This window comes from Chelonia mydas, chromosome 8 (genome assembly GCF_015237465.2).
Source record: "Chelonia mydas isolate rCheMyd1 chromosome 8, rCheMyd1.pri.v2, whole genome shotgun sequence".
NCBI classification, from domain to species: domain Eukaryota; kingdom Metazoa; phylum Chordata; order Testudines; family Cheloniidae; genus Chelonia; species Chelonia mydas.
The window spans coordinates 83,261,651-83,278,049 of record NC_057854.1 but is presented as its reverse complement, the minus strand read 5'-3'; the positions used below and the strand labels follow the sequence as shown (position 1 = coordinate 83,278,049).

The window sequence follows — 16,399 nt, the reverse complement described above, 5'->3', positions numbered from 1 at the left end:
GGGCTCTAGGGGTGGAGGGGTGACTGGGGCAGGACCGGGGAGGGAGAGCCTTGCTCTGGAGATTGAGGGTGACTGAGGTGGGGAGGGGACGACACCCCAGGGGCAGGGCACAAAGGAGGTTGAGGAGGGGGCCCCTGTAGTGAGTCCGGCCACCATCCCAGTTCCTCAAATGCTGAGAGCTTCAGGATCGCTCCTCCCAAGCGCCGGCCACTGAGACCGCTCTCTGCCGGAGCCGGGCAGTTCCTGAGAGCTCCTCCAGTTCCAGCAGCAGCTGCTCTTCCTGCCCTCCCGGTGGCAGAACAGAAGTGTGGATGGTTACTCAGGGAACTGGACTTTCCGGTCAAAAATCAGAAACTTGGCAACCTGAACTGCCTCCCATATCTGTGCTTGAGGGTCACACACAGACTATTAGGGGACCAGGAGCCAACCACAGGCCCTGGAGAGCCTGTGAGAAGTGTGAGCTGTGCCAGGACAGACACTGTGTTTGGGAGGAGGCATTACCAGGCCAGAGCCTGATTGGCATGCCTGGGCAACTAGGAGAGCCTGCGCAGGGCTCAGACATGTGAGCTGAGCCTGAGAGAGCTCAATGGGGTGGAGAGAGCTGGCAGCAGGAATCTGGGTTAGAGCAGCTGGAGGGGATGCAGCTTCTCATTTGTTCTCTGCCGCAGAATATCTGAGACTCCATTTTGTGTTGTCTCCCTTGATCTGCAGAGGTGCCTGCCTGCCAGCAGCACATTCTAGGCCTCCCCTGCACTGGAAGCCTGGGGAAGGACTAGCTGTCAGCATCCCAGCAAGGGACACCACCCCTTCTCATTGAGCTCCAACTCTGCCATCCTTGGCAATCGGGGCACTGCAGGAGCAGGCTGCATTTGGAGGCACTGCTGGGATAGCTCCCAGGGGCCACTGGGCCTAAGGTCAGGGCCGGTGCAAGGATATTTTGCGCCCTAGGTGAAACTTCCACCTTGCCCCCCCCGCCCCAGCACGTTGGTTCACTGAGGGGCAAATCTCAACAAGCCTTTATAGACCCCAGAGGCTGGCTGTGTCCAGGGGCTGCTCCCCAGACCAGGTTCCCCCCTCCCCGCCCCCTGAACTCCCCTGGAGGGTGCACAGCCCCCCCGCAAGCCCCTCCCACTCCACCCTGGCGGCCCCCACCCCAAGTCCACTCACTGGCTTTGCCGGGCTTGGGCCGCTGCAGCAGCTCGGCAGCTTGGAGCCGCCTTCTGGAGGCACCGGAGAGCCAGAGCATCCCACTTGCGGTAGTGGCGAGCCCCAGCCATGGAGGAGCCAGTGTGGCGAGGGGGACAGCAGCCCTGCAAAGGCAGTGGCGCCACTTTTTGGCCCCCCCGAAACATTTGGCGCCCTAGGCGACCGCCTAGTTCGCCTAGTGGGTTGCACCGGCCCTGCCTAAGGTGGGTCACTAAGTATCTGAGAAGGGCAGAGTAAGGAGACGGGGTGCCTCAGGAGGGGGCTATATACAAATACCTGGCCAGACAGATACGTTGCAGTTGGAGAGTTACTGCATGTTACTCTTTTTTAAACAAAACCAAATATTATTTTATCCTTGAAGTCAATGGGAGATTTTTTTTTGACTAAGGAGGTCAGGCTTGAAGTCAATCTCATGCGAAGTAATGTGTGATGCTGGCTAACCAGGTGCCAGCTCATGCCAAGATGCCCATGTCTCAACTGAACACTGACAAATACATTGCTGGAACCAGTCTGGCTCACCTGTGTGTTAGTATTGTTAAAATAAGTATTAGGATTATAAGAATGTTTAGCCCTTTATTGAATGCTTTGGAGTTGCTGCAAGCATTAATCACACTTATAACATCTGCAGCCCATATTGTGTTTTAAGCATTTGTGTTGTGAGTCTCTGATTGTCACTCACCAGACAGGAGAGAGAGAGAGAAATTTTGCCACTTTAATAAAGGGAAACTTGTCCATCCATATTAACCAGAATTTCCTGTCCCCTTCATGCTAAGGGGGATCTAATTGAAGTAAGGACATTAAGCTGTTTACTTAGATTGTAAGGTCTTCTGGGCATGATCTATCTTTCTGTTATGTGTTTGCAGTGTGCCCCGATCTTTGATTGAGAGCTCTAGTCACTAGTGCAATATAAATAATAATACTAAATCTCCCTGTCACCTCTGGGTTTTCAGTTCACGACTCATTTACTTTAGTGTCAGCCCAGTAGCGTTCATGTTATGGATATTGAGCCTTAAAATTTTTTTTTAAGTTCTCCAAGGTACTAAGAGGCTTGAAAAATAATGTGCTAAAACACATAAAAATAAATCAAATTAAGGAGAGCTCTTGGATTGAGCCAAGAGCTGAATACTCCTAATCGCCACATTGCAGTGATGCGTCATTCTGGGAGTGATTTTGTTGGTGAGGTTTATTATAATCATGTTGCTGCCAGCGCTGTGCTATCTGCAGGTAATTGCTGGAGTCTGTTTATTTAAGGAGATGTATTAAGATGTCAGTGGAGCCCCGGGCATGAGATGGTGTGGTATAAATCTAACTAAAATATTTTTACAGTGAGTTTTCATGAAGGTATTTACCTAAAAAGCCACACACCAAAATAAAAGCAACAGCACAAAGACATCCTTTTTTTATATCTAAATCTTTATTAGAACAAATCCCAAGAGCTGTAAAACAATAAGTAACAACAAATTTCATTAAATATTAAACATTTTAGTTATCAAAGATATTTAAACAATACATTCCCAATATTTCTGCACAGCAGAAGCAAACAGGTTTTAGAGCTCAGACTGTCATGTGCTCACATTAGTTTGGTTTTGGCAGGAAAATGATACAATCTCTAAAAGTCACATTAAAATGAAAAATGTGATAAGTGAAAATGACAGTTACTTCTCTCTCATTTCTCATCCTTTAAATTGCCTTTTTGTGATTTTACATGTACTTGAGATAAATGCTTGTGGACTCTTCTGTAACATATAGTAACAGACAATCAGTTTTTATATTAATAGTGCTAGTAATCTTAAACATGAAGCAGTTATACTCCAATAATCTGTATCAAAAGTTACAAAATTAAGGGTCATTTATAAAACACTTCCAGAATAGTAAATAAGCAGTCTTAAAATGAAGCATCTACTTTACATTTGGGAACATAAAAATACATAAATAACATTGGTATAGCAGATATCTACTAACTTCCCTTTTCATTCTGTTTTAAATACCAAGGACCCAATTCTACCCTCAATTATCTAAATACAATGGGCTATCTCTGAAGCTGAAGACAAAATAGGGCTCCAGTTAGAGTTCAGCATCCCCTAAATTAGATTTAGAAAAGTTTACTAAAGCAAACCAAACAGCCTTACATGATTTTCTTTTTGTAACAAAACCACTCTCTTTTACTTTCTTTTTTGGAGCATAAAATACTCATGATCTGACAACAGTAATAGGGAAATTGTGCATGCTGCAGTATTTAGCAAAAAATGTCAAATGTATTTAAAATGCAGTTGATTTTATACCACTTCATTTCAACTAAGCTGAAAGAGTCTTGTTTTTCCTATCTAGCAATTCTATTTTGTGGTTTAAATTATGTGTGTAAACTTTAAAATATAAGCTGGGTAATAATAATAGCCAGTAAGGCACTTTTGTCATAGAAGACACAGTTTTACAGACTGGGTGAGTGGCAATAGTTTAAAGACCGAAGTTCTATACTACAATACAGAGACAATCTGTTAAGTCTAATAGTTTTTATGATCATTTATTTTTAGAAGGATATTTAAAGACCCTCTTTTTAGAATAAGCTTAATATGATGATTTCTGAAATCTTTTTACTGTCCTATACCAGAATATTCAACAGGAAAACATTTCATATTTTAAATGCTTATATTTAAAAGAATATTCAACATCTTCAAAACATCCAAGCCACTAGAATTAAAAGCTAAATACAACTTGAAAAAGAAACAAATTCCAGTATAAAAATGTTCCCATCTTGGGTTTTATGTTTTTTAAACAGTTTCCTTACCAATTCTGATGGCTTTTCATAGAAGCTTTGGTATAAAACATGCAAATAAAAGCCAACAATTAATCTGTGTTGGGAAGACAATGCATCAAACCAGGACTAAATCAAACACGATTGGGTGGTTACAACATTGGGTATTTTCTAATGTCTCTTGGTTTCTACATTCTGCTTGTTCAAAATCTTCAACAGAGATTTATTCATATAATAGGGTCTTTCTGCAGAGCCATCATGTCTTTCTAAATCTTCCACTAGGAGGAAGAATGGCACAAGTTAAATGATCAAAGCAGTACAATAAGAAAAGTAATAGCACCACCTGCTGAACTCTTAATGTACAACGGCTCTCTTAGCTTTCTAGGTTTATTTCAATACTTGACGTTTTGGCATTTCTTATACTGTAAACAGTTGGAATAATAATCAACCTTTTGTCACTATATGGGCCTGTCTCTACCCTTTGAAATCAATGGGAATTTTGCCACTGACTTCAGTGGTGTAGGATCAAAACCTATATAATAAACCATCTTAATATACCATACTTAGCCCAATATTCCACTTCCCTAAAGTGAGGAAGTACACAGTAATTAAGTTTTATCTTCATGTTAAAGCAAACAACAGAATAAAGAGCCAAATTCACTGGGATTGTGTAGGTTGTAAATTGGCAGAATTTGGCCCAAAGGATTAGTTAGGAATCATTATAATAATCAGGCTTAACCATTCTTAAAAAATAAAAGTATGATTTAATTTGCAAATTAATATTTGTATTAATTTCTGCCTACATTATTCCAAAATATTCAGTTCTCTTTTACCAATTTTAATTTTAAATAATTTTTAAAAGTATTTCAGCTGATTGACTGACTGCAGAATTTAAGCGATATTGCTTTGCATTTTCACAGTTCTCTTAATTGTTTCATTTTAAAAAATGGCTTTTAAATGCTCTTCTCAGAAACATTGTTCATTTATAGTCTAAATTAATTCTCACAAAATAGTAATGAATGGAGGAACTTTATATATATATCTATGGTATATAAACAATCAATTCAGTTTAAAACTTTTAGAAATTCTTCTAGCAAATGCATAGGTTTATTAAAAAAACTTCTAATCATAGGACTGTTACTACTATTTCTATTATGTCATATTAAACTCTATGGTTACATTCATATGGCAAAAAGCACATTGTACACAGAAATATGCTTTTTCAGTAGAGCATCCAGTAAAACTCTTCAATCCACTGCAGAACTATAGATGTCTCTGCTCAGTCTTTCTAGGTGCAAATTAATGAACTAATTACAGTACCATTCTATATTTCATTGGGGCCTGATCCACAATAGCAGATCAGCAGACTTTTAGGTGATGGAATGACTGCACACAGCCCAAACAGTTCATTCTAGCCTAAATTTTCAAAAGAGACTTGCATTTTTGCTTCTGAGTTTTTCAATACCCAATTGGAGAAGCCTTGTAAAAGAGCCTGGTTTTCAAAGGGTAGGTGTTCACCACTTTCTGAAAGCCAGGCTCCTTTAAAGTGTCTCAAGATGGACACTCAAAAATCAAGGCCCTAAAACCGCTAGTCACTTTTGAAAGCATAGGCCATGTGATCAAGATCCTTCCATTTTCCAGGAGTTACTCCAAACATATGGGTGGAATAACTCACCTACAGTAAACTGATTCAACCTATGGCCAGTATTAATAAACAAAATTACTTAGGCATCATGGGAACTTCCTACTCCCCTCCCATTCACTCAAGTGCAGGATTAATCTCTGTTGTATTATACCAACCCTTGTTTCTTGGTTGACCTTGGGAATGGAGCTGTCCTCCACAAAGCAAAGTATGGGCTCTTAAAAATTCTTTCCCATGTTACTGAACCTTCAGCCAATGGAAAGGAACCTGCCCGTGTTCTGATGCTGAGGTTCTCATTGAGCTCCAGGAGAGCTCAATTTCTGTAATATCAACAAAGCTGGATGATGTTGCCGCTTCTACTCTTGTTAAGTGGACTGCCATGGAATGCTTAATTCAAAATTCTATAGCCCATGAAGGCTAGAATGTAGCCTCACTGGCTTTGGATCCTCGTGGGACGCTGGCCCATTGGGCCCCCTTAAACTTTAGAACAATTATTCTACATTAGTATTTAAATAGGTTAAAGTATTTTTAGCCCAATTCAGAAAAGTAACATCACCTTGAAAGGTAACCCATTCCTCCTACTTACAGTAATCATGTATTCTTTGTATTACTCTTCATAATCCTCAGATGAAACATAGGGCTGTTCCTGTGAGCCCTGCACAAGTGGAACTATCATTGACTTCAGTGGTAGTTCCATGCACTGAAGGCTTGCAGAATTGGGGTTTTAGGGCTTGCCTACACAGCACCAGATGGGTGTGGTTTATAAAACCCTCTAACGTGGTACACTCTAACTGCCCTGTGTAGACCCTGCTGGCGTGCTCTAAAAGGTAAAGTTTCCCTTAACATAGTCCTTTTAGAGTACATCAGGGTCTACACAGGGCAGTTAGGGTGCAACACATTAAAACGCTTTACAAATCACACCCCTCTAGTGCACTTTGCTGGCACCATGTAGACAAGCCCTTAGTGTAATACTAACATGTATTACACCAATAGTATAAAGCTACTACTAGCCTTTGCATTTATAACCATGCAATTTTAATGATTTAAACATACACCAAACATTATGGGCCTGACTCCTTGGTCTAAATGGTTAGTGCTCTGCTTTACCAGGTGAGAGACTCAGATTTTATTTCTAACCCTGGCCACTTACTCCATGGGCTAACAGGAGCTGAGAGTCCCACAGAGACAATGCATTCAGCCCGTGGAAGGAGGGAGGAAGCCCATCTAGGATGGACACAGGAAATAAGAATTCCTTGGCGCTTCTAGAGGGCCATGAAGACCTGCCTCCAAGGAAAATGGCTACATTTCAGTTTTTCCTTTCCATACTTCAGGTGGAGCTCAACCTCAGCATCATGTAGAATAAAATCATAGAACCCATTAGGCACAGGGGATACTAATACAAGGGCATCTCCCATTCACATCAGCTGAGAGCTATACATTTTTCATCTTGCACCAGATGGAAATAGAAAGTTTGTGGTTCCCACAAACTATGTTCTTCAAGTACAGTGGAACGCTCCTTCAATGGAGGTTAATGTTTAACCCAAATTCTGTTCTAAAAGGAGTTTTTTTTATAAGAGATTTCACAAAAAAGAAGTTTTAGCTGTAGTCTACTCTGGCTACCTTCTTTGAGACTGAACCTGGGTGATACCCTCTCTCATTTATTAACATATACAATTTGTAATGGAGGTGATCTAAAGATCTATGTAGGGAACTATTAGTACATATATAATCACAGTTTAAAAAGCTGTCAACCAGCTTATACAGTAAAAATACAACCATAGCACCATATTTACAAATTTAGTACCATCTGCTGGTTCGCTGGAGTCTCTTGATCTATTTTTATGGCTGATTAGGTTATAGTGTAGTGCTTTCAAAAATTGCCTGAATATCGTTTACAAAGATACACTTATAAAAAAGAAATGTTATCAAAACAGCTGTCATTTGAAACAGCAAGCTGTGTTACAAAAGTTATTAAAACACCATTAGCTATGGATAAAAAATGCTTCAAATTTACATTTTCCTTTTTCATAGGCACTCTATAAACTAAATTGTGGCCTTGTTTCACAGCTCTTAGTTTAAGCATTTCCCTATCTAGTTAGATGTTACCAAATTGCTAATTGATTTTAGATACAAGCAAAAAGAAAAAGAATCACCCATCAACCAGAAGCATCATTTACAGTTTTAACTTTTGCCTAGTTTATAAACATTCCACTTAAAAGTGACATTGTTTTGATTTTCAGCAATTTTTTAAAGTTATCCCATTGCCTTCTTAGGGCTTAGTTCCTTCTTTCCCAGAATTCGGTGCAGGCTAGCTGACATGTAGTACGGTTTTGCTGTGGATCCATCATTTCTTTCCAAATCTTCACCTGAATTTGCATCAGCAAAAGCAGCCAAAGCAGCAAGCAGCAGTGCAATTAAACAAAAAATGAACAAACAAACATAAAAGGGTAAAGAATTGAACAAGGGGAAAAGCAGAAAAATCAACATTAGAAAATCTGATACCCGACAATTTAGCTGCACTGTTAAGTTGCTGGTGGACACTGGAAAAGCACTAAGTTCCACTTTTTTCCAAATCAGAGGAGGTTTTACATCAAAACAGACAAACATCAGTGGAGGGCTACACTGACATTCTAAAGTTATGCACATCAATCCTTTTAATTCTTCCAGTTCTTTTGTTTAAAAATTGCACTGGAATTTTCAGAAGGGCTCAGCACACACAACTAGGGCCAGAAGAGCCTGGTATTGTGGGTGTTTAGTTTTTGAAAATCTGGCCAAAAGTGTCATACAGGAAACTGCTGGGTTTTGAGCATTTTCGAAAATCTGTCCCTAAAAGGAAGCAGAGCTCTTTTGAAAATCTGACCCCATGAGTGCACAATGTTCTGCTCCCATAACATACAGCTGTACATGACATGGGAAGCAGAGTGGAATGTAAGTTTTGAATAATGGCATGGAGACTCAAGAGTTTTACCACACGAGGAAAGAAACCTACAAGAAAATATTACTTTTCCCATTAATTTTAATGCATTTCGCTTCTACCTTCCCTCTCCCCTAAAAGAGGCAGTCAAACAGTGAATGAACTGGTGAAAACTAGGAGATATCTTCAGAGCTGTGACATGAGTTACTGATGATTATTAATATTATACCTCAGATTATAAAAGAATGAATGATTTGTATTCTTCTAAAGAATGCTCAAGACTGAAATGATTTGCTATGCCTCAATTGCACCAATAAACTGTAATATTTTGCGTGTGTACAAGGACCTTTTCATGCAAGGATCCCAAAGCAGTTTGCAAAGAGAGAGGAACATTTACTGATAGGGAAAATGAGACCTTGAGCCTTGTGATCTGCATGGGGCTGCTTGCGTAGATCATTTTGCAGGATTCAGGCTAAATGTCACACAATGAGTCAGTGGCACAGCTCAAAATAAAAAAAACGCATGTCTCCTGACACCTAATTCCCTGCTCCAAGACAAACTGCTAGTGCATTTAAGTCTTGTGATCAAATGGAGAAGGAAACTGATTGATTCTTGTGAGCCTCTAAACTCCTCCCCTCTGATTCTTCTCTCACATCAGTGGATTACTCCTGATTTACACTGCTGTGAAAGGAGAAACAGGCCCATTGCAATAAATAAATACAGATGGTTATTAAAGGTGGTAGGAGGAGGTAAGGAAATGGTTTTGATTTACTTTATTCTGTGTCACGCCCCGCATGCCAGTGTGCTCCAACTCCTGTGTCACTGGTGTTCTGGCCTGTTCCAAGGGAACAGAGGCTCCAGGCAGCAAGGGCTGAGCTTGGGGTCCAATTCACTACTTTGCTTCTAACAATGGGGCTAGATTTCAGAGGAGTTAGAGAATTTACCCAAATGGAGGTGGGGGAGGAGATTAAGCCCTTAGTCATGCTTACCCGCCTCAAGGTCCCACTGCCACAATATGCACTTAGGAATCCTTGGCCATAGAGACTATTAGACTAGTTAGCAGGGTCAAATAATGCAGCCAGATGCAATGTTGACCAGTGCAATATACTCCTGCTCTGACCTGCCAGGACTGCTCCCATTATAGTAGAATCCAATCTTTATGTTTTAAATTTTATTAAGTCTGGCAAAAGGAATGAGTTCCCTTTAGCGAGCACACCTTGTTCTTATAATTAGGGTCTAAACTGAGACCAATTGATTTCTCTGGTAATTTGAGCATTCTCTGAACAAGAAGTCAAACATGCCCCTAAACTGCCTTCCTTTCAAGAGTCAGCAGCTATTTGTTATGGGGTCACAAGGGACTGACAGTTTTAAAATGGTATTTTAAGGTAATTTCATGTTACGTCAGCATGAAGCTTTTGTCGTGGTTATTAGTATGAAACCACAAGGACAATGAGGTTATCAGCCACATAAAGCATTTGCTGGAGGAGAACACCTGAGTGCAAAGCCCAGTGGCATTAGTAAGATGTGTGAGTGAATTGTCGCTGGACACGTCTAGTTACAAAACACCCAGAAGCAAAGTGTTAGTAAAAATTAGGAAACATTTAATAAACAAAAAGCCAGAGACCCCAGTGAGCCCCAGATATACTTCACTAGCTTGGCAAATAGCCTAATGAAGGCATATCTGATCACTGAGCTTTACAATCCCCTTGGTAGTAAAATTAAACCGCCTGTATTAAGAACAGCAGCAATTCCTTATTCCCACAATATGCCAGCATGTCACGTGAATTCTGTAAGGAAACAGACCAGATAGCTCTTTCCCTGCATGTCATCAGAAGAAAAGTGTCAATGAAAGAGGACTCAATACTTACAAAAGCAGAGGAAAAGTGTATCAACACACATTGCATAGACACTGAAGAACCCATGTGCAATTAGGTAAGAGCCAATAATGACAGTCTGCAAAAAAAACCCAAACACATACATTTGACACCATCATGGCAACATCACCTCAAAAAACAAGAACAAACAAGAACTTAGTCTGTTAAACCAGCAGGAAAGGATTTATTTACAGTTCCATAATTCTGCAGTAGTCTTGCTGCTGAGGCAAAAGATCACAGATTAAAGTAACTGTGTGGTGACATACATCTGTTACCAATTTCTAAGATGGCAACTTGGAATCATGTTGTTCCCAGTGCAGGAAAACCCACAAAAGGGCTAAGAAACTCTGTTTCAGTTCACGGAGTTCTCTCAGATTGCCCATTCAAGAAAGAGGGCCCACCACCCAACCTGCAGATATCCCAAGATCTATGAGGGAATCCACAAGGAAATCATTTACATAGGAGCCAAGTGCTTTCTCTTTGCTCTGTAGACCTCCTCCCTTAGGAAGACCATTGGTTCCCCATCATCTACCCCAGTGCTGTTTGTGGAGGTTTGTGCAGAGCTGGCCTGGAACCTAACTCTCCTGCACACAGAAGGTACAAAGTCCCTTGAGGCTCACTGCAGCACCATAATGGTACAAAGCTACCTGAACTGAGTCAGGGCGGGAAGGAGTTTGGCAGAGCTGGCTAGTCACAGGAGAGGATGCTGCGCCCATTGACAGGAAGGTGGAGCTGCTGTTGCCAGTGCTCCCCAAGAACTGACCCAGAGCTGCCCCTCAAAACTCCCCCAGCATCCTGAGAATGTAAACCGCAACCTTACCAAGAGGGGTACCCAGTAGTAATTTAATGTTGGTGTTTCTTGTGTGAACACTGGTATTCGGTGTGTGAAGAAAAAGAAGGCTAGGACACCTGTAAGAAGCACAGGGTACACAGGCCATTAGTTATTCACACGAGTATCTGGGACTTCCACACTCATGAGGAATGGGTAAGACAGGCACAGCTGAAAACACACTCAGGCATTGTTTACACAGGAGGCTTTGAGCAATAAATCTCTAGATATTAATTATCCCTAGGATCTGTATTCTGACTAGAACAGAAATGGCATATAAATGCATCATCATAAAGATACTTGTGGGGCCAGAAAGACTTGAATCAATTGTTTTATTTCATGAGTCAGACTGGGTTTTATATCAAAACTAATAAATAAGAATATACGATACAATCAAATGCATGATAATAAAAAAGACCATCAGACTGATCTTGAAAAAAATAAATTAAAAGACATAAGTGAACAAAAGCCTGTGGCTTTAGCTTTCACCCCTTGGAGGAATATTTAACTATTTGAGATTAAAAATAGAAATGGCACAGCTACTGATAAATACACTTAATGATAAATCTAGAGCTACATACATTAATTCATCATCATATCTGTACCACACAGAACAGAAAAGACACGTTAATGAATTATCCTACAGAATGTATCCTTAAGGAGGAGGAAAACATGAATCAATTTAGCATTTCATGGCTCACATTTCAGAGACAGTTTCAAATCACATTTGCCTTCCCATTTTGAAAGTCAGTCTACAGTAATGACAAAAACATTACAGATTTGGTCTCAGTTCTAATTTTCATCTTCTGGTAAAAAAATAATCCATTTAGGAATTTTGTTAAAAATACACAAAATATAAAAGATGGGCATCAATGAAATCATGTTTTGAAACTCTTGTGACAGTTTAAAAGGCCTGAAGGGGACACCGTCAACTTGAATTTTTAAAATGGACCAATTTAAAAAAAATAGTTTTCTGCTGCAGCACACTGAACAGTATGTTCAGACTTTTATTAGAATGAAAGGAAAAACTGTAAAAATGTTAGGTTTTGTCTGCTCCCCTGCTTGTGTTTGGAAGGGTCTTTTGGACAGGCCAGAGTGCAACACCACAAAAGATGCTCAGGCCCACCTCGTCTCTCCTCCACTCCTCTTTCTCTCTGTGCATGCTGCTTGCTGACAGTTTGGTTTCAGTTACAGTGCTGCTGATAAATACCCTCTTGCATGATCTGGGGAAGGATGTGTACCTGTAACACACTGGGGATGGTACATTACAGGTTCCCCTCTCTGCCAGATCCACAGAGGATATGAGTCTGTTACAGTCCAAGGCAAACAACTTTAGTTCAAGGTGTAGAGACTTATGTTTTTAATTCTGGAGGTTCCCCAGTTCAATCCCCAGTGTGTCAACTAAAATGGCAGCCATCACACACCCGCACAAGAACAGTGGAAGTGACTACAAAAAATACTGTCAAATGCACAAAGTGAGATGAAAAAAAGAGAGGGAAAACATGTTTCTTTGGGCTCAATCCTGTAATTCTTTGTTCAAGTGATTAGTGCTTATGGTATCAAGGTTTGCAAGAGCAAGTCCGTGATGTGTTGTCTGAACACACAAGTTTAGCATATTCCAGGCTAGTAGGGAATAAGAATCAACGTTACATTGAAATAACTGACTTACCTACACCACCAGCAACGAGAAGTTTCCCAAGGAACAACAAGAAATCTGTAACTTTGTCCAGCACCGCAACTCTATTCAACAGAGGACAAACGGTGTTTGAGCACCTCAAAACAGAACATCTCTAGTCTTTTCATATTCCATGAAATCCATGGAAAGTTGATTAAACTGGCTCAGAAAGGTCATTGTCTTGCACTGGTCCTTGGGCCAACAATATAACAATGCAAAAAATCAATATGGAGACAATACAGGAGGGTAGCATTTTAAATGCCAGCCTTTTGAGGGGCTAAGGACCTTTGACTCCTAACAAAATCAATGAGAGGTGAGAGCATTCAGCACATTGCTGAACAGGGCCACGCTACAGCAAAACTGCTGACAGCACTTGAAAGCTATTAATTGGGTGTTGCTCTTGTTGATAAAGAAATTAGCATATTTCTCTATTTCAGCCTTTTCTTCAAAGCAGGATCATGGGCAGGCCAGCCCTAGCAGAAGGTGAACTGAGCACCAAAACGTAGGAAACCTAGCATTTTTATGTGCTGTCAGTAGACTTTTGTCCATTTTATTCAGTCCTTGCTAGCCACATTGTCTCTGCTTTCAGAATGCACTGAAACCTCAAGGCTTTGTTGAGGTGTCTCAGCACAGCACAGGAGGGCAATCTCAAAGCAGGGAATCAGCCCCAGGTGAATGAATGCAAGGAGTCAGAAAAATTGACAGTAAGTCTGTATTGCTCAGTCTTCCTTGTAATCAGACTGAAAACAACAGGAAGGAAAGGAGGCCAGAATCGGGGCTTATTGCAGGGAGCCTCTGATCAAAATCCTGCCTGACTCATTGCATGGAAATGAGACTGGTATTGCAAGACACTTAACAACAATGAAGGCGATGTATATGGTAATGTAATGTACCAGCATGAAATAAACAATCAACAACCAAATTAAAGAAAACAAACCACCATTAGCCTGTCAGAGTTAGGAATTAGAACTAGAATATACAGAGTAGAAAATCCTATTTCAAAACAATACAAGATTTGCCTGGCTCCTAGCTATTGCTCTTGGTGATTAAGAGCAGTAGCATAAGGGACAGGAGTGGAAGCGATAGCTAAGGCTATGATTTTGTCATGGAGGTCATGGTAATCATGAATTTGAGTAAAGTCTATGAAATCTTGGAAATAGCTGTAAAAACATATTTGATTAGGCCCCAAATCGAGTAGTGTTGCAACCTGGTGCACTGTGTCACAGTACCAATCAGGTTTTGCCCATCTGCCTTCATCTACAGATGGGCGGACAGGCCAAACATAAGTACTGCTGTGATCCCATGTGCCAGGTTGTAATGCCCAGGTCAGGGAGCTGGGCCCAGCTCTGCAGGACAAGAGCTGCTGCTGCAGGGTGAGTACAAGGCAGGCTCACTCTCCAAACTCCCCCTGAGACACATACCTCTGGGACTACCTTTCAGCATCCCCCACTATACTCTTGTGAAAAATATGTTAGCTCTCTGATCTGATCTCAGATCACTGTAATGAAATTTACTAGAGACAAGGTGGGTGAGGTAGTATCTTTTATTGCACCAACTTCTGTTGGTGAAAGAGACAAGCTTTCGAGCTACAGGCCTGGTCTACACTACATAGTTAGGCTGACATAAGCCACCTTGCATTGACCTAGTTGTGCATGTGTCTACATTTAAATTGGTCTCACACTGATCTAAGTGGCTTGTTACAGCAATGGGCAGTGTTGAGCCATGGTCGATGTATGGAGGTCGATGCAGTGAGAATGTTACTTATGTCAAACTAACAGACCTCCAGCACCCTTCCCACAATGCAAGACACGGACTGCTCTGGTCACAATTGATAGTTCCACTGCCCAGGGTCATTGAGACCAGAAGGTCCCCTTCCCCTTTCAAGCCCTCCACATTTTTGAAATGCCTTTTCCTGATTATCCAACTTGGTGAGCACACTTAGCAGTTCTCCATTGTTGTGTGCAACTGCCCAGCTGGCCATGCTGGCTACACACTCCAGATGCGCTCTGGCTTGGAGTAGACAGGAGATATTGGATCTCCTCATCTGTGGGAAGAAGATGCTGTGCAAGCACAACTATGGACCAGCCACAGAAACATGGACATCTGTGAGCAGATTGCTCAGGGGATGCAGGAGAAGGGGTACAACAGTGATCAGACGCAGTACTGTGTGAAAGCAAAGGAACTGCAGCAGGCATATCATAAGGCCAGGGAGACAAACTGTCAATCTGGTGCTGAGCCGCAGACCTGCCATTTTGCCAAATAGCTGCATGCTGCACTTGGCAAAGACCCCACTACCACCCTGCAGAACACCTTGTGGATACTTCTAAGGAGCCCAAGTCACGGGATCCTGGTGTGAACAGTGAAGAGGAGATGGAGGAGGATGGGGGACATGTGACCAGGAGGTCCAGCTATGCCACAAGCCAGGACCTGTTTGAGACTCCACCCATCCAGTCAGTCCTGGCAGTTGAGCATGGACGAGCCCAATGCAGGGGAAATAACCTCAGGTAAGTGTGTAATTGTATATCCCATTACAACAACGTACTGATATCTCTGCCCAACTTAACAGGGCACAGCTATTGACTTTTCATTAACATACTTGTACTAGAAGAGGTAGTGGTACAACAAAGATAAGTAGAGTTACCTGGTGTTCATTCCCCGGCAGAGTTAGGCAAGGGGGGGGGGGTCATGCGGGTCAGTTTATGTACACAGAGATGTCCTTTGAATCCTCCTGAGACATCTCCATGAAACTTTCATGGAGCTACCCTGAAATCCTCTCCCGAAGGTTTCTAGGTATGGCTGCCCTCAGCAATAACTTCAGCAGGCACCACTGCAGTATACAGGCTAGCAGCATACGGGCCCAGGCAGCTTTGGGACACCATCAGCAGCTGTGTTCTTTCTGCCTTTGTTACCCTCAGGAGTGAGATATCAGATAAAATCACCACTGCCTGTGGAAAACAGTGCCAGTATTCAGTGCTAGTGCCCTATACATAGTTTCATGCAACCGAGCAATTTCCTCCTCATTTCCCTCAACCTTGTGGGCCTTACTCACTGTGGCCAGTGCTGTGAGTGGTGCCGTGTACAAGTTTTCTAAAGCAGAAGTGTACATAAGCATGTCTTGTTTAAAACTGTAGGGGAGCAAGGAAAGGGGGAAGTTCTGAATCTTAACTTTCATTTTTCATCGTGATTATATTGACAATGGTACCTCTGTCTGTTTTGTCTCCAGCTACTGCTGTTGTGGTCTTGAGGGGTTTCCCCCTCCACATCCACAGAATGCCTGAGCCACTTACAGAGGAGAAAGAAGAGGCTAGGCATGACATGTTCAGTGAGATCCTATTAGTCAGTGCTGAATCATATCATGAGCAAAGGGCCTGGAAGATAAACATTGCAGACAACCTGGAGAAGGAAAGAGCATACAGGGTTTTGGCCCAGGAGTCCCAGCAGAGGGAGATTCACCAGGACATAATGGGACTTCTCCAGACGCTACAGACTCAACAATCACAGGGTCAC

General features: G+C 41.8%; 1 protein-coding gene across 10 annotated transcripts in view; it reads right to left on the bottom strand.

The window, feature by feature from the left end:
• Positions 1 to 2,600: 2,600 nt before the first annotated feature.
• The window catches only part of SLC44A5 (solute carrier family 44 member 5), a 179,283-nt gene continuing 165,484 nt past the window's right edge, over positions 2,601 to 16,399 (bottom strand). For 7 of the 10 annotated variants that reach the window (XM_037907465.2, XM_027824998.3, XM_037907468.2 and 4 more), the window contains exons 19-22: positions 12,887 to 12,957; positions 11,209 to 11,297; positions 10,383 to 10,467; positions 2,601 to 7,966 (exon numbers count right to left, since the gene is read on the bottom strand). In XM_037907465.2, the coding sequence (XP_037763393.1) occupies positions 7,854 to 7,966; positions 10,383 to 10,467; positions 11,209 to 11,297; positions 12,887 to 12,957 (358 nt within the window). In that variant the 3' untranslated portion in view covers positions 2,601 to 7,853. The remainder of the gene's footprint in view (positions 7,967 to 10,382; positions 10,468 to 11,208; positions 11,298 to 12,886; positions 12,958 to 16,399) is intronic. The other 3 variants (XM_037907467.2, XM_043521595.1, XM_043521593.1) reach the window with 1 other exon arrangement.